At 44.5% G+C, this 19062-nt stretch overlaps 1 protein-coding gene across 1 annotated transcript in view; it reads left to right on the plus strand.

Annotated features, from left to right (window-relative positions):
• Window positions 1–4791: 4791 nt before the first annotated feature.
• Window positions 4792–19062, plus strand: part of CAVIN2 (caveolae associated protein 2) — a 96674-nt gene continuing 82403 nt past the window's right edge. The window contains exon 1 of the mRNA XM_085648777.1: window positions 4792–5902. Within this exon, the coding sequence (XP_085504903.1) occupies window positions 5414–5902 (489 nt within the window). The 5' untranslated portion in view covers window positions 4792–5413. The remainder of the gene's footprint in view (window positions 5903–19062) is intronic.

Raw genomic sequence — 19062 nt, forward strand, 5'->3', positions numbered from 1 at the left:
TACTGTTGGTGTATAGGAGTGCTGTTTGGGTGATCTGATAAAGCCATTGATGAGTTTTGGTATTGTGTTTAGTATGCCCAGGGGAGGCTGTAAAGGAAGGGCCTGTATGGTGAATTTTATTTTCAGGAAGAGTATCATTTTAATGGCTGCTATACATCCCAGATAAGAGAACCCACCAATCTATAAGCTGTGTAGGTCTATGCGGAACACGCGTAAGAGATCCGAGTAATTTTTTGCAGCCATGCACTCAATTGAGGGACAGATTTTTTTGTCTCGGTAGTTGATATAATGTTGAGCCCAGGAAAAGGGGAAAGTTTCCCGCTGGGTTCCCTGTCACTCCTTGGTGGTGTTAATACCCAGTACATTAGTATTTGAGTATCAGGTTCCCTACCACTCCTTGGGCGTGGTAATCCTAAGTATATTAGATTTTGAGCATTGACTTTCAGCCCTAACAGTCTGCTAAAAGTCTCCAACTCATGCAGAAGGGATGGAAAATGTGGTGTGTGGGTTTGTATGCATAAGAAAGACATCATCCATATACAGGGTCATCCCTGTAATCTGTGTGTTCATGGTATGGCCTTAGCAAGGGGCTCCATCTATAGAGGGATGTGAAGTGGAGTTAGAGGGCAACCCTGGTGCATCCGCCTCCGTATATCAAAGGTGTTAGAGTAAATGCTTATTGAATATGTATTATTCTGTTTTGATCTCAGTTATCACACATTTGGACTCAACGTGATACATTAGTATTTACTTATATTAGGAGGGACAATGTACTCCTATAATACTTGCGCAAAATGAGCAGAGCGAACAAAACTATGTAATAAATTGCAGGGCCTATCTATTATGGTTAGGGTTTTTCACAATAATACCTTGCTTTTTGTTTAGCACTTCATACTGCATGTCTGCCATCTCTAAACACTGTAAATAAAAGGTGATACTATTACAATTAATGATACTCAATTATTCAATTTTCCAACCTCTGAAGAACGCAAAGCTGATGGAATTCAATCAACTTGCGCCCTGAATAATTGAGCAGCGATCATTTAAGTCACTGAGCCACCCTTTTTAGAATATTTGTGATATCATAAAGTACATAACAAATAACATCAATGGTGATGCAACATATAGCTTAATCAAGGGTAACATTTATGATATGACAGAAGCCACATGTTGCACTTTTTCATATATGTTTGTTGAAGAGGCATACAACCTTCGTCCTGCCCATTAAATGATGCAGGGACATTTACATGTTGACATCAGTTCTGCTGCCTTACTACTGCAAGTGAAATGTTTATTCATAACTGTTGCTTGTGAGCACAACTGGAGCCAAATTATTATCAATGCAGATATAGCAGGAATAGCTAATGTCAACAATGATACTGCCCCCTTTAAAATGTTTCGCAGTAAGGATGAGTAGGGTGAGCAGCTACAAGTACCTTTCTTGTGCATGCGCTGAATCTGAAGACATCTAGATGTTCACAGTGGTATTGCAGCCATTCACTGCTTTTGAAATCTGTAAACATATTGATATGTTGTGAGTGCAACTGCAGCAGCCTTCCTCTGTACAGCTCACAAACAAGGACACCTGGATGTTGAACGTGGTATTGCAGCCTTGTAACTGGCTTTACCGCCTGTCAATATATAGATTGTCAAACCTGTCGGGGGAGAGGCAGGGCAAAGGGGTAAATTTTAGGTCGAGCATGCTAGACAGCACATGGGCTGTCTGTTGTGTGGCATATGTGACATATGCTTACCATGAACAAAGAAGGACTTAGAGCCCGTCCATTGCTTACCTTTGGTTGGCTTTCCGTAGCACTCTCATTTGCTTGTTTCCAAGCTTTTCAACCTTGCCCCTCCCATGGAGCATTGCCTCTTTACCATTTGTTTGTTTGCCTGATGGCTGTGTTCGATATATGGGAACTACTTTTTTCTTTTTGTGTAAGCACTCTCAGAGAGTGCATGTGTTTTTCAGGCCATTTCCCTTGTGTACTTTTCTCCCCCTTAGTGCTGCTGCCTATTCCAGTGTGCTTCTCCTAGCCCCCTTCCCTATTGCGCTTGCCGGTGTGCTTCTCTCTGTTGCATTCTCTGGCATCCCCTCCACTGTGTTCCTCCTGTGTCTCTTGCTGTCCACCGTGTTGCTTGCTTTTACCCACCCTCCACCATGTTGCTTCCATGTTACCCCTACTCCTTTTCAATTCCCACATCGCTTAGACCATAATTCCTTTTGTCCCCATTGCTTCCACTCCCGCCAGCCTGCTTAAAATAAGTTTTGAAAACATACACTTTTGCCTGTTGTTTTGTTTTTAGTGACCGATCCAACTTCAATCAGTAGCTAACAACAACATAAAAGTGGCTGTGTTACTTTTTTGGCACGTGCATGTGCGGTCGGCTGTGTAAATGTTTTATTTTCTACTTTAGCCATGCTGCACATGACTAAAAGAAATTGGGTAAGCAAATAGATCACAAAGTAGAGTGCTATTGGCTTTGCCAATGGTTGTTGTCCCAGGCCTTGCACTGTTTTGCAGGATCCACGCTTGAGCTCCATATTCATTTATACATTTTACGAATTATTAATGATGAGCAGCTAACATGGGTAATCCCCCTGCAGAGCACCAGATTTTAGAAGTGTTATGTTTTTTCTTTCCCTATAGGCAGGGCCACTGGAATGTTGCAAATCTGCAGTTGCGATTTTATCCGCATAGTTATGAAGAAATAAAAACCTTTTTAGGGGTTCACTGATACACCTGGTCCTTTAACCCAATAAAGTAGAGATTGGCACAAAAGCTGTAATATCAAAAAGAAGTATTTATTAACCTCACATGAGGGAGACTGCGTCATACAGTACCCTCAGGCCACTGTAGGAGACAGTCTAAGGAATGCAGAGAACAGGGGCCTTTTATACCCACACAGGGGTTCAAAAGGAGGCGGTAGAAGTATACATGAGAAGAGTTACACACATAGATGGTCATACAGAAAATGCACAGTCAACAAGTAGGAGGAATAATGAGTTGCTGACATCAGTTAGAACAGCCTGACAGTTACAGTCTAAGGCAGGTGCATGAGCAGCTACAGACTCTGCTGAGCATGTGCAATGCTCTGGCTCAGTGCTGAAGGAGTTAACAAAAATAGATGACACCAGCAGAATACAAGGGCAGTCAACAGTGAAGAGGGAGAAAGCACATGGTGAGCACATGGCCAACTAAAATGGCTGCCACAAACAAAATGGCTTCAGCAGATGCTACAAGCTATTGCAGCTAGTTTTCCACAGTTATGGATTTGCTGCATTTGTTACACAATCCATCATTTGCTGCATAATCTGCAGATTTTAGCTAAAATTCGTTCCTAGATCAAACAGATCAAGTTTACTAAATTGCAACAAGCTGTGTTGCCGCGCAGTGGAAGGCCCAATGCAAATGTTAGCAGGTCATCTTTCAGTTGCTTATTACTGTAATTGATTGTTAAGTTGGTACTAATGAGGTAAAGCTTTTACCCAGGCAATGTTAACATGTGGGCAAATGACAAAATTATGAAATAAGGCTATCGGGAAATATGCATAATTTAGTGAACCCTTGTCACATAATTTGGTCCTCCCCTGCCGCATAATTCCAGTGGCCCTGCCCACAGGACCTTTTTATTAAACTCTGAAAGAAGTCCTCGTTCAAGGAAGGTCTGCTTGATTGGGTTGAACAGGACCCCACAACAACTTCTGAAATGCTAGTTCATTTCTTCTGAGAGAAATGACTGCTTCATTTCATATCCAGGCAATGTAAAATGTTTTTACTAAACAAGTGATGTCATAGATCGTGTCATTTATGATCTCCTCTGTAATGCTGTGTGCTGGATGAGTCAATCAATCAATCAGGTTTCTTATAAAGCGCGACTACTCGCCTGTGAGCGTCTCAAGGCGCTGAGTAGTGCAGAAGGGAATATTATGGTTACTGTTCATCATGCTATCAGAGGTCTTGTGTTTTTATCCTCAGTGTTGCAAACGGACCACCAAGAATTTTCATATAAATAAGAGTCGTGCTTGAATCTGTGTACGGTGCACTGCACAACAAAGAAACATGCAACGCAAAATAACATTCCTCTGTAGGTGAAAGGGAGGTGCCTGGACTCCCTTCACGCCTCACAAAGCATCAAGCAAGAACACACACAGCTTGCTGACTGCACGACGAAGAATTGTGAACGTGGTTTAAACATGATATTATTGGGAATACGCTTTAGATAGAAGCAGCCGGGGATTTATGCGCCGACCGCTGCGTTTCTTTAATAGCCCGTGATTTCCATAACACATGCTGGCATGACTGATTGCTGTGAAATTGGAACCCATTGTTCTCCTACACATCTGCGACAGAGTGAAGCCGAAACACATCACGCATCTGAAGAGAAGTCAAAAGACTACAATGCTTCCTCCTGGAAATAAACATCAGCAGGGGGAGCGTGCGGGTGCTGCCATTGAAGGGCTGCAGCAAGGGGAAAGGTTTACTCTACGCAGCCAAAGGCCAACCTGGCGCCTGCCCAATCCGAGGGTGTTTTGTTTCCCCCTGGCCTGAGTGAAGTCATGATGGAAACACGGCATGCCAAAAGAGACATAACCTTCGCAGGACCCTTTGAGGGAGGATGCAGGAGTGGCCGCGCTGCACTTTCCACGGGTGGGTGAGGTATGTGACCTGGGAGTTCCCCTCACCCTACTCCTCCCGGTGGGTGGGACTTGAGCACAAGGCCGCGTGCAGGGGAGCTATGGAGCGTCCCTCCGCCCGCCCACTAGAAAGTGGGCGGCTGCTCGGTGCCAAAGGCTGGGCGTGGTTTTTCTCGTGTGCGAAGCAAAGTTTGAGAGTCACTTCAGAGCGGAGCTGGGACCCCTGACAGCGGGCAGAGGGAGGCTTCGTTTTCCTTGAAAAACCCTAAGTTGTTGGACCTGCACAGATAGAAACTATTGGGTGGAAAAGCAGGGCAGGCGCTGAGGGAGTTTCTTTCTAAAGCTTCGATTAGGAAAAAGTCCAGTTAGACGCTTCAGAAGGTGCAGAAAGCGAGAGGCATCAGAGGGTGTAGGGAAAGGCTTTAGAGGGCGCAGTGAAAGGCTTCAGAGGGCGCAGTGAAAGGCTTCAGAGGGCGCAGTGAAAGGCTTCAGAGGGCGCAGTGAAAGGCTTCAGAGGACGCAGTGAAAGGCTTTAGAGGGCGCAGTGAAAGGCTTTAGAGGGCGCAGTGAAAGGCAGGGCGCAGTGAAAGGCTTCAGAGGACGCAGTGAAAGGCTTCAGAGGGCGCAGTGAAAGGCTTTAGAGGGCGCAGTGAAAGGCAGCCGAGGATTTAGCGAGAGACTCCAGGTTGTTGTGAGAGCCACCTGTGAAGGTGCCGTGACAGGTATTAGAAGGTCTGCGGCGCCAGCCTTAAGCAGGTGCTGGGGAAGGTCATTATGGGGGAAGGGGCCACGCAGGCAGAGAGGGTGAGTAGTGGAAATCTGCAGCTCCACAGCTCGGAGCCTGAGAGCCAGGAGCTGCAGGTCCCCAGCCCGGCTGAGTCTCCCCGGTCCAGCCCCAGCCCAGGGGCAGCCGACACGATCCAGGATGGGACACACGTGAACGCCATCACTGTGCTCACCCTGCTTGATAAGCTGCTGGTCATGCTGGACTCTGTGCAGGAGAACCAGCTCAAGATGGAGAAGCGCCAGATAGACCTGGAAGGCTCTGTGAAGGGGATTCAGGGCGATCTGACCAAACTGACCAAGAACCACACCTCAACCAGCAACGCGGTCAGCAAGATGCTTGACAAGTCACGCAAAGTGAGTGCCAACATGCGAGATGTGCGTGAACGCATGGATCGGCAATACAGCCAGGTGAAGAAGCTGGAGAGCAACCACAGTATGCTGCTGAGGAGGAACAACTTCAAGGTGCTCATCTTCCAGGTCAGTGTTAAGCTCACGGTCCTTCACCCATCCTGCCCAGGAGGAACAAGCTCATGGTCTTATCTCCATAAATAGAGCTAAACTCCTGGGGCCAGATGTATCAATCTTACATGTAACGCAGAAAGTCAAATGTACCAATCTATGGCCCATTCCTCTCTCTGCTTGTGCTGGTGCACAATCTGCTGCCTAGCATCAACACAGGCTCCCTTGCCCCACAGTGCAAGGGAGCCTGCATGGAAGGCAGGATTGTTATTGTGCAAGGCACACCTTCCTGCTCAAAAACAATCCTCTGAGGCTATTTCCTCTTTCTAAGTGTGCTGCATGCAGCACACTTAGAAAGAGGATGCAATGAGGACAAATACAGATTTTTCTCCTCACTCTACCTCCCCTGGAAAGGCGTGGCATTTTGCAACATTCCTAGGTTTACCAGTCTTGGTAACTCTGGGACTGAGCCAAATTCCTTGGGATGATGTGTGGGAACACCCATGCTCCACCGATAGAATATGTTCTCAGGGCAGAGGAACGCTAGGCAGTGACTCGGTCTGCCTTGCATTACTCCAGATTTACCAAGCAACGCAGGGCCAGGCGAGCTGGCCTTGCATTGTTTAATAAATCTGACTTTAGTGTTTTGTTGCCCTTGTGACACCAGACGTGATACTGCGGCGGCGCAATACTATGAGAAATCTGGCCCCTGGTGCTTAATATATACACTCAACACTCGACCCATGGTCCGACACCGTCCTGGAAGGTGTTCATCTTCCTAAAATGCTCATTCCGTGTCCTTAATACCCAGCAGCCCCACCTGCTGAGGAGGAACAACTGCAGTGTACTCATATTCCAGGCCAGTGCAAAGCCAGTGGGCCTTCATACAATCACCCATCCTACCCAGGAGGACCAACTTCATGGTCTGTTCTTCATGGACAGAGCAAAACTCCTGGTGCCCAATACAGACACCCAACATGTTCAGTAAAAATAACCTCAGAGAGCTCATCTTCCAAAAGAGCACACGGGCCATGGTCCTCTCTTTTCAAATAACGCGTTTGTCTTCCCAGTAGCACTTTCCCTCTGGTCCTTAACAGATACACCTCACCTGCTGAGGAGGAACAGCTTCAATGTGCTAATCTACTAGGTCAGTTGTCATCCTCTGACTGTCCATTACTTACCGCTCCAGTTTTTTCATCTTCCAGATGTGTAATGACCCCTTCAATTCAAGCATTCCTTCTCATCCACAGGATGGCAATGCCGGAAGTTCAGCCCATCCTTTTAACAGTGACACACCCCTTGCCCAGGTGGGACAAAGCCAGTCTTGAACCTCCAATGCATGGATTCCTGGTTGTATGTGCTGCCCATTTGGATAATATTAAGTGGGTTTTGGTCAGCGCTGTGCCGAACCCCTGTTTCAGTGCTAGATGCAAAGCCTCCATGTTGTTCTCCCACAAGCGATAAGTGCGCAATGCTCATCTGTCATGTCAGTGCCGGTGCCTCCTTACTGCTCACCTAGACTAAAACTCTTCCACACCTCAAGAGAAAAAGATGAAAGAATCACATTCCAGGTAAAGAAAGATATTCTTTTCAAGTAACCCTCCTGCTACTGTGAGACCACGAGCCATAAAATACCCGTCTTTAGATTTTGTGTTTGCTCTACCTCTTAGCTGCGCGTTTATTTCTTTGTTGGTGTGTTTTAAGGGTCTCAGGTATATATGCTGTCATTGACACTTCAGTTACACACACCTCCCACCTCAAAATGTGGACATGCCCACCTACCCTGATGTACTAAGGTATCGCCACCAAGGGAGCTGCTGCGCCCTTCACATTAAGTTCAAATGAAATGGTTTTATTCGACAAATTGTTAGCCAAAATAATTCTTGGTAAGCTCTCGAACTGGGTGTGCGCTGCCGGCCACCCTGTCAGGTTGAAAGGCTGCCAGCGCTGAGAGGCAGCAGCAGGGGCGCTATGGATCCAAATAAGGTGTGTGCTCAAGCTAGCAGTGGGAAGCAGAGGAGACAAAAGAAAAGACAAACGTAAACATATGTTCTCAAAGAACTGTTGCCTTGAAAAAACTAACGCCTAATCTCCCTCATGCAATTTTTATCTCCAGCAATTGGAGGCCATCTTCCTTTTCCTCGGAAAACTCCCCAGAGCCTTCCGTAATATCTTCATTTCGTGTGTAACTGTCACCGAAACCACTTCGGCACCTCGCGTTTGGGTATGAATGGTCTTTAAAGTTTCAAAGTCATTGTGAACTCCCACTGCCTTCACCAAACCCCTGCTGTGCTGCATTATTCCAAATGTCCCATCGCAATCTTTGATAAGTTTTAAATGAAAATACACAATTAACGTAATTCTGTACCTTTCTTTTTAGATACAAATTTCATATAAAGTTCACAGCATATCACCTGAAGTGCTTTCAATTATCATTTTTGCCCTGAAGAGTTGTTGTATACATTCCACGTGCAATGTATCTGGAGTTAAACAGTGTTAAAGCTATGATACAAATTCTAATAGGATTACCCACACCCATCATACACGCACCCAATCAGTGCGCAGTAGAAAGACCTTACCATACACGCATAGCAGACCTCTGAAATGTTGTAATCAGATCAGCTTTTATTAGATACCTAATTGGAATTTCTGTCCTGCAACATCCACCGCTGTACACCTTTCCAATTACATCCATAAATTTGGTTTCCAAATAGAACACGCTAGACAGATCCCTGTCATTCATGTGCAGAACATGGGGCCAAAGCCATGTTGGGCCTCATTTAGAGGTTGGAGAAAATGCTTGGTTTCCAGCGGTGGAGCCTCAGCTGGCTTCGCCATCAAAAACTGTTGTTGGCCTGTCCACCACAGTTAGGCTGGCCAAGGCCCTAAAATTGACTTTTGTCACCATTATAGCTAAAGTTCTGGGTAGGGGGCCATTTAAGATATGAATTCCCACAGTCTAACACCTCTCAGAGACAACCTGTGTGTATGTGATGAGGGCACGGGTTAGGTTAGATTACCCTCCACCACACAGCATCATGTTGGGAACAACCTTCACCCTCCAAACCACTTCAGCGACTCCCACATGGGCTAAAGGATAACTTGAGGACCTTTCCTCACTACCACTCTATTTTGCAAAAAATAACAACCGTGGACGTAATACAGACTTTCTAAAGTGCTAAGAGACCAAGTAATAGACAGACTCTGAGCAATATAACAACATGTCATATCAAAAAGAAAAAGGCCAGCTGAAAATAAGAACCCTGCAGTAGAACAGTTTAAGAGCTCTTTGCAGGCTGGAGTTGCATCTGAACGGGGTTTACATCTTATACATGTTTTAAAAGTGCAACACACCTAATATATGCCAAAGGCCAACATCATTTTCTACTTCTAAGTTGCCAGACTTTTTTGGTGGGGGAAGTAAAAGAAAAGTAACTGAAACATTTCAAGTGAAACAGCACATTTCTCTCTTCTAAACACATATTGTGTATGCAGGAGACATATTTGATCTCGCTTTGCAGCTAATAATAAAATAGTCAAAGTCAGACAGTAGTCTGCGTGGGTAGTTAATGAGTTCTAACCTCACCATGCTAGAAGATTATGTTGTACTCTCAGACAGGACTATACAAAGATGTGTGGGGCTCATTAGCTGCAGCATTTACCCCTAAAATATCCCATTGTCTCACCTGAGACTGTCTCAAGCTCTGCTATTGGCAATGGTCTGTCCCGCCCACTCCGGGTCCTTGGCTCATTTTGCCCATGGAGCTGTTTGCCGTAGATCTGTAGGTGATACCTCAGCATTTAACAGGTAGGTGGTCACTGAGAGCTATACATGGACATTTTTTTAAAATCTATTATCACCTTCGTCAATTACAAAAAAAAAAACAATCTGACAAGTTCATTTTCATGGATAGTTGAGTTATTCTCATCTTTCTAAATTCAAAGCTATTCTTCTATCATTCTTTTTAAAGACGGTAAGAATGGAAACAAATTGGTAAATGTTTAAGACAAATATTATCGCAGGTCGTCCTGACTAAAGTTGTCATTTAAAGAAAATTAAATAAAACAGACCCACTTTTTCGTTGTCAACTCTCAAAATACATCACCGGGGCTGCTTATGAGATGTCTGGAGTTTGAAGGGGGAAATACCGGGTCAATTCCAGACACTATTTCCCCCCCAAACTCCAGGTGTAGGGCTTAAATCCCTGGTGCTGGGAATGCTGCACATGTGTCTGTGCTGAAGCAGATTCACTTCTTCAGTTTGCTGAAAGCAAAGATCCTTTTGACATTCTCTTCTGTCAGAGCACAGGCCGTCTGTGGAAACTCAGGGAACAAGTCTCATAAAGCAGGTCATTAACTCTTGAATGGAAGGTAGCTCGGAATTGTTTCCATGACAGGATTTAGCTGGTGCCCTTATCAGAGCTTGTGGATCAGCAGGGAAGAGACATAAAACGCGGCCTTTAGAACAACAGGGAAGAAACCTTCATGCATCCGAATGCTCAACTCGCCAAGAAGTTTAGTTGTGGACTCTCAGTAAATGAAGGGCTCAAATGTAAATGATTTGACTTGCAATAGATGTGTTTACTTGTCATGGTTTGTCTTCTAGGCGTAGACACTCTGACATCTTAAACAAACACAATGGAAAGTATGTTAATGTACACGAATAGTAATAGGGTGTTTTACTGAAATATTAATACATTATGATGGTTGTGGATATATCTGTTTCTGTTCAGATCTGAACTCTGTGAGAGTACTTGCTAAAGTTGCCCTCCCAAGTGGACGACTGTCTTAAGATATACTTTTACCAAACAGGTTTTATTTAAAGAGGCACACCTGTTATCCAAGCCGTAATGTGCATATCTCACACTGAGGGCCATATTTACAAAGAAAGGACGCAGCGCGGTGCTGGAAGCAATTTAGCAGCACCCTGTCATTCAAAAAAGAAAACGGCGCACCCCTGTTTTTCCGCTTGTGCCAGCATTAAAAAAGCTACTTAGCGCCAACACAGACACCCTTGCGCCATGGTGCAAGGGTGCCTGCATTGAAGGGATGATTGATTATGTGCAGTAAGGGACACCTTCCTGCAAACAAACAATCATTAAAGGCGATTTGCTCCTTCTATTTGTGCTGCAGAATGCAGCACACATAGAAAGAGCAAAAAACGAGGAGAAATACAAGTATTTCTCCTTGTTGCGCCACAATAACGCCTGCTTTTCAATGGCGTTCGTTTTTGCAGCTACCTCAGATTTACAGATTCTTGTCAGTCTGGGGCAGTGTCAAAAAGCAATGAGTTTTGCGGTGGAACGCCCACAGCCACACTCAGTGCACTCCCCTCTGATGCAGAAAACTGCGTGAAAGGGTTTGATATTTACAATGCAGAGATAAGCCACACAAAGTGGCTTAGGCCTGCAGTGTAAATATGGAGTAGACGGTACAAAAAGGGGTGGTGATGGACAGAGCATCAGATATGGATAAATATGGATTAGGGCATTGTGCCAGCGAAGTGTCGTAAAAAGTGGCAATCTAGCGGCGCAATGCCCTTGTAAATATGCCCCATTGCATCTAAAACACTAGTTTAGGTAACGGAAAAGTTACCAAATATGTTATCTCTTTTGGAACCCTTTTCATATTTCATTTCACTATGGGGTATATTTAAAAAAAAAAAAAAACTACGCAGAGCGGCACCGCAAGCAAATTATCAGCGCTGCGCTGTGTCATAGGGCTGTACCATATTCACAAGGATACTGTGCACCCCTGTGTTTTCGCTTGTGCCAGCATTAAAAAAGCTACTTAGCGCCAACACAGACACCCTTGCGCCATGGTGCAAAGGTGCCTGCGTTGAAGGGATGATTGTTTATGTGCAGTAAGGGACATTCCTCAACATAAACAATCATTAAAGGCAATTTGCTCGTTCTATGTATGCTGCAGAATGCAACACACGTAGATAGAGCACAAAAACGAGGAGAAATACAAGTATTTCTCCTCGTTGGGCCGGTCTAATGCCTGCTTTTCACTGGCATTATTTTTGGGTGCTGCCTCAGATTTACAGATCCTTGCAATTCTGGGGCAGTGTCATAAAGCAATTGGTTTTGCGGTGGAACACCCACAGCAAAACCAATTGCACGCTCCCTTGAGACTAAAAACTGCATGAAAGGGTACGATATTTACCATGCGGTGTTAAGTCACACAAAGTGGCTTAGAGCCGCATTGTAAATATGGAGCAGGACATTTCGCTACCAGAGCATCGTAAAAAGTGGCGCTCTGGTGGCGCAATCCCCTTTTACATATGCCCCTATATTTCTCTAACATTTCCTTTCTTCCTCAACCTATCTTGTGAAAACTGGGATGCCTGGTGCTCCCTCGCAAAAGGTACATTTGGGCCTTTCGTTTGTAATGTAACTGTGCACAGAAGTGTGTGAATTGAATTTACAAACGTCCCCAAACACCCACAATGTTAGTTTGATCTACAGGTGTAAAAAAGCCGCAAATCTGGAATTCAGGATTGTAACTCAGGTCCTATATCTTTTCAGAAGTGTGTGACCACCTTATTTCTACGTGTGAAATATATCCCTTGGTGAACCTTTTTCCTCAAAAGTGGGTAAAAGGTTTTGATGAAGTGCAGTTTTTGCTGAAAAAAACTATTATTATTTGGAGAAAAATCTTTGTAGAAAAAATGGCTCCAGTGACAAAGCTGGGTGAAGTAGACAAACTTCGCAACTTCATGTTCAAAAGTTGTTTTTGTTTGCAAAACTTCACCAGCAAATTTATAATTGTGTGCACCCCGGCAGTAGCCTAAGCTCATTCTGCCGACAAACTGCTCTCTGGGCATATGTCCAGCCACAGGATGACCCAGTTACTAAGGCTGGGACACTCTGTGTCGGGAAACCATCACCTGAAGCCAACAGGAACAGTGCAGGGTGGAGGTGCGGCTCAAAAATGAAAGGGCTATTGCCGTGGCAGGACTAGACTCACAGAGCAGGGGGCTGTGTAAAGGATGGGGATGCAGCAGGGGACATGATGGTGATGGAGACCATGATGGGGGACAGGTGCCAAGCTGCTACATTCCGCTGGCTGCCACTTGCCGTCACAGAAGCAGCAGGAACAGCTTCCTGATGCTGCAAATGGCTGCGGAAGATGGCCTTATTTAATGCTTCACAAGCATCACACTTTGCGAAGCTTGTGCATTTTTAAGCAGACGCGTTTCCCAACTTGGCAACTACGCGTACCTCTAATCTTAATTCAATAAACATGTTTCCCAACACCAAGTAAAGGACATGCATTTCAAAGCTCAGTATGTGTGATGGCATTAAAAGGTTTACTTTAGTGGACATCTATGAAGGGTATATTTAAGGAAAATATGGACCAAAAACCCCACAGAGTGAGAAATCTTGTACAGCACGACTCCATGTCTTCGGCTGCACCTAAGGTGATAAGTAAAATGGTGCACTCCAAGCACTTCCATTGATGGCAACTTAGAGAGCAGTGCCCCCCACCCTCCCTTTTTTAAATTCCAGCACACCTAAGAATGGAATTGAATTTTCAGCTACTAAACAAAATCTCTGAGTCAGAGAGAAGAAATACATAAAAATGCCAACAAAGATGGGGTCAGTAGAAAGCCCAGTGGTTTACCAGGGAATCCCCACGCTAACTCGATCACCGCTGCCATTCTGCGGTTAGATGCTGGACAAGGCCCAGGGAGGCGCCCTCTCTCCCTAGGGTTGGCTGGCTGACGCCTTTTGCATTAGCATGCCTGCTCCTGTGATCCTTTTCCGATTGTGTCCTGCCCAGGGGCTGTGTTCACAACAGAACAGGAGTGTTATTGTAACATGACGAGCAATCGGATACACTGGCATCTTAATGCTCAATACCAACCCGATACCCGAGTCCCTCGCCGGACAAAAGCTGAAAGCTGCAGGCCCTTTTCCATTTCTGAGACTCAATCCTGCTGCAGGTCGTCTTTGAACCTCATTGTGTTGTGTCAATGCAGGACAATAACCTTGTAAAAAGTGACAGAAAGGAGCTCCTTCTATCACTACAGCGGCACTCCTTCACACAAGGTATGCCATTATTTGAAAAATGTACTAGATTACTGGAGTCAGATGTACCAACAATCACATAGCAGCATACGAATCAATGTGCATTACCTTCTCTTTTAGCATTTGAATCAAGTTTGCTTTTCAGAAGTTGTAGCAAGAAGGGTGTGGTTTAACATCACAAAACCCTGCATTTGGCGCCTGTGTAATCCCATAGGCAACACTTGATATCTCTCAGACAATATCAAATTACACATTTTATTTAGAAAATAGTCTCAAAAACAACCCTAAAGCAAGCTAAAGTCGAACAATTCAGTTTTTTCTTCACTCCCACACCATCCATGTGTTTACATACACACGCGTGCATTAAAATGAACAGCTGCACGCAATAACTACACACCATGTTCTATGTATCATACTTCACGCAGACACATGCCCCCATGCATGTTCACACTACCCATAACTGGACAGAAAAATAGCATATAGACATGCATACACACAAATGAACACAAAACACAGCAAAACACTGAAAAAACAAAAGCTGCCCCGACCAAAATGCTCAAACCAGCCCCGCTCTCCTCGACACCTTGCACTATCTCTTTCTTTGTTTGTTTGTTTGTTTGTTTCTTTCTTTCTTCCTTCCTTTCTCTCTTCCTTTCGTCCTTTCCTTCTTTCCATTCTCTTTCTATCCACCTCCCCTCTGTCTCCTCCACCTCTCTGGTTCCTTTCTTTCTACATTCCCCTCCCTAGATCTCTTTCTCGCTCCCTGAAGGCCTCCCCATGCCTGCTGTAAATAACCTCAGGGAGATGGGGAAAGAGGACTGGAGACCACCAAGGAAAATCTTGGTGGATGAAAGGCCGGGCTGACCCTGATAACCATCATACATAACATACACATTACGTACAGCACGTGCAGCCCATATCACAAGCACTGTACACGATAGACTCTGATCACCACACGATACACAAATATGCACCATAAAAACCACAGATTCACACCACTCCTACGTATACGCACACCGCGTTCACTGTCACACACACATAATTTATGAGTTTCCAAGAACCTGGTTTAATTTGTGTTCAAGAATTTTTAGCAAAGTAACATATACAGATCCTCTGGCAGCATCGTTTTGTCTGACCTGGGCTCGCACAGCCAGGCCTGCTGATGTAATTGACAGGACGGTGTGAAATTGCACACACAATAGTTTGAATGCCAGGATGAGCAGGATGCCTGAGTCAGAGCTTTGCACTGGGCTCTGTTGTGCCAGCTTGCATTGCCTTTCATGGCAGCACTCTGTCTCCCTGCTTCAATGTGTGACTCGCTCTACAGTTCAGCGTGGGGAGTGAATATATACAGCGAAGCACAGCGGAAATAGGGTGTGCATGTTTTACTTAAAGCATGATTTTTGTCTGAGAGTCATAATGTATGTGGACTCCACAGTAATATGTCGGATCCGAGTTCCACAGTTGTCTTCCATGAGTAGGTGGGTGTGTTTCCTCCTGGGAATTCAGCTGAATGTAAATGTAAAATCACAAAATCTTTGAGAGCCAGGTCATATTATCCAAATGTGCCACTGACTTACAGTCTAGCTAAAACAAACGTTTTACGAGTGCTGCTTGGGATTGTAAACAGATCACAGATGATTGAGAGAAGGAACTATTCCATTGGGTAAAAACTTTGTTCCTATTTCAAGCACTCTATTGAAGAAAAGCATAACAGAAGAACAGGAGACATTGTAAGCTACCACCTCTTTAGTATAACACTCTCACCAATGGGAACAGCGGTAGGCATTCAAACAGCGGTCTGGAGGTAGAGTGGTAGACGCGCCTGTACTGCTCATTCAGAATGCAGTGGGAAGTGAAAGCTGTAAAGATGTTCTAAAGTCAGTGGGTTGTTATAAGATTGTACTCTATAAATCCCATAAATAACTGATACGTAAATAGGCTACATGGGGCATGCCATTTGTACATTATGGCTTTTTCCACAGCCTGTGATCCTTCAAGACTTCACTGGATACAGCACGAGAAGTGTGAACTACCTAGAAATATTGAATTCATAGCGCGTTTATTGGTTGTTGTAATGTTTCTGAGCTCTCTTGGGACCCTGCTGAACCCCCACTAATCTTTTGGACGCTACATAGCCAGGTTCATTCAGGATTCTGTGATGCTGCCATGAGGAGAGCGTGTCCCACCAGCTCGCACTTTATGCATGTGTTGTGGCCAATTAACCAGAAAGGCTCGTAAGGGCTTCAACCCTCAGCACGTTGCAGGGTAGCAGGGTTCTTCTAGTCCCCACTGGGAAACAGCCTTTACCACGAAGCAATTTCTACGCATTACGTTTACAACGATACACTTACCTCGTAAACGTCTTCACAACGCGTAATGCTTCAACGACCATCTTCACCACGCAAGCAACGTCATCACGGAACAACGTCATCCTAATCCGAAAAAAAGCATCAGTCCGTTTTCAGTGTCGGCGGAGACCTGCGGAAAAAGGAAAAAAAAAAGAAGAAAGGGGGCTTGGGGGGGTCTCCCCCCCAAAAAAGAAAAAGCGGAGTAAAGGTAAAAACAAGGTAACGGCAAAGCGTGGAAAACACATTCCGTTGTAACGCATGCGTGGTAAAGGCATGCGTTGCAACGGAATGCATAGTAACGACATATATTCGTCCCCACTTCATGATTTTACCCTCAAATGATGCAGTTAGGTCAATTTCTAACCCTGCTCTGAGCACTAGCATCCCTGGCTTTATGGCAGGCGAATTAACATGACATGCTTCTGTTTAACTATCAGCCACCTCACTGTACCATTGTAAATACATCCAGTTTAGCCTCCACAATACACCGTTTCCATGAGGAATCTCAGGAAGCCTGTCTTTCAGTACTCCTTAAGCTGGCTGTTTTCATTCTTATCATTAGAGACAGATGTACTTGGAAGAAACTGCTGTTAAGGTTTAAAGCTCCTTGTAAGAAACTGCTGTTAAGGTTTTAACCTCCTTGTAAGAAACTGCAGTAAAGGTTTTAACCTCCTTGTAAGAAACTGCAGTAAAGGTTTTAACGGAAGGGAAGATCTTATCACCATACCTAGCTATAACATCACTTTGTTCATTGTTTTTTTCAGTAGCCACAACGTAATTATGGGTTAGACAAACCTTCCATTGGTAACACTTTTTTTGATCTGCCTATATCTTTTATCCCAGTGGATGGATCTGCATGAAATTTGGCAAACGAAAACTTTAGTCAGTTAAGGTTCAGTATGACAGAATTTGTTTACATTTGTTGGGGGGGGGGGGGTTAAAAGGGGGGAGGACATGTGTTTTTCCATTTCTGTCCGCCATAGGATTATTTTCTTATTCATACAATAAAAAAAACAAAATTAGTGCAAACCTGGAATGAAGGTAGAACATTTTTCAGACATACTGCTTTTATTGATTTGGTGTGAATCTATTCAGTAGTTTTTGATATATAAACATTTAAATTAGGAACTAATGGGCTTGAAAGGGTTAACACATTTGCATATCCCTATTGTTTAATGTTGGGATTCAATGATTCTCGACTTCTGTCACATTTGAATTCCTTGTCAAATGTGAGTACATAGTGAAGGGCTCTGTAGAATGTTCTTCACCATCTTCAAAATCATGCATCAATTCTTCCAACGTGCGAGAGCTGGAAAAATAATTCCACAGCAGTGGGCATCTGCTGGAGTGGTGTCTGACACGAGGGGAGTGCTGTGGGGTACCCAAAACTTGAGTAACAGACCCAGAAAACCATAGAAAGCAGCACATGATTAGCAAATTAACAATAATACATGATCCACCATTTCAAGAAGTGGAATAGTCTGTCCTCTTGTGACAAAATTGTGAATCAGACATGATTCATGACTTTATTAATGGGTTAAAAAAGTGATAAAGACAGGGTGTCAGACAATGGGGAAGAGCCAAAGGTGGGGGGGTTGTGCGCAGCGGTGGTTGGACTCCAGGAGAGGTTAGGTGCAGGGCTCAGCTGCAGGCCAGGTTACTCGGCCAAATTCTACAGTGCAAAGCTGAAGGTCATGCAAAACCGATGCAGGGGGTTGGTAGCGGCCCCTGTAAGGCAATTAAGCAACAGCTAAACAAGTTGGTGATCTGAATGTAGAACTATACTCAGAAACCACATATTATTTTGATTTGGTTTAAATCCGTTAAGTAGGTTTTGAGATACAAGCATTTCAAAAAGGTGCTATGTGGGTTTGAAATAGCAACACTTTTGTATAGCTTGTCAATTAAAAAGCCATTTGTTAATTTGCCTTAAACTTATTTTATGTAGGTTTTTATAGTGGCTTATCACCCGTGAGGACATGCAGATGCTTTGCTAGTATGTGGAACTTGCCTCGAGGAACCTCACTTGAAGAGCCAGGTCTTCAGCTTCATGCGTAAACAATTAGGCGGCTCTAATGCTGTGTGTGAGGCTGTTCCATGCTTTAGGAGTGCCGCATGAGAAGGCACAACCTCCTGCTCTGTTTTTGCATATGCATGGCACCTGTACTAGTAAGAGTGCTAGTATGAGTCTGACCTAGCAGAGTTGTCTATAGGGTTTGTGAAACTGTACGCAGCTATTACATATTGTGTAGTGCTTTGTATGTGTGGGTGAGGAGTTGATCTGTGAGCACTGGGTGTGGTGTGATGTGAGACCAGCATGGAAGTTGGGGACCAGTCTGGCAGCTGCGTTCTGGATGGTCTGAAGCCTTTTTGTAAGTCTAATGGTGATTCTTACCGAGGGGGTGTTCCTGTAGTCCAGTCTCCTAGTGATGACGGTTTCAGTGATGATATTCCTGATATTGCTCGGAAGCCGCTTGAATATCTTTTGCAGCATCCTTTTAGCATGGAAGCAGCTGTGTTGATGGCTTTGACCTGGGCATTCATGTTTAGCGTACTGTTGATAATGATCTTGAGGTTTCTTGCTTGTGTGCTTGGAGGGAGTGTAGGTCCTAGGTCAATAAGCCGCTAGGAGGAATGCCACAGCAAGGCATTTTTCAGAAGATCACCATTTCTGTCTTGTCTGTGTTAAGTTTGAAGCAGTTGGACTTCATCCAGGTGGGCACTTCAGTCGTGTACAAGTTGAATTTGTTCCTGGTGTTGTGTTTTTGTCCAAGAGAGACAGTATGAGTTG

This window comes from Triturus cristatus, chromosome 3_2 (genome assembly GCF_964204655.1).
Source record: "Triturus cristatus chromosome 3_2, aTriCri1.1, whole genome shotgun sequence".
In the NCBI taxonomy this organism is placed as follows: Eukaryota; Metazoa; Chordata; class Amphibia; order Caudata; family Salamandridae; genus Triturus; species Triturus cristatus.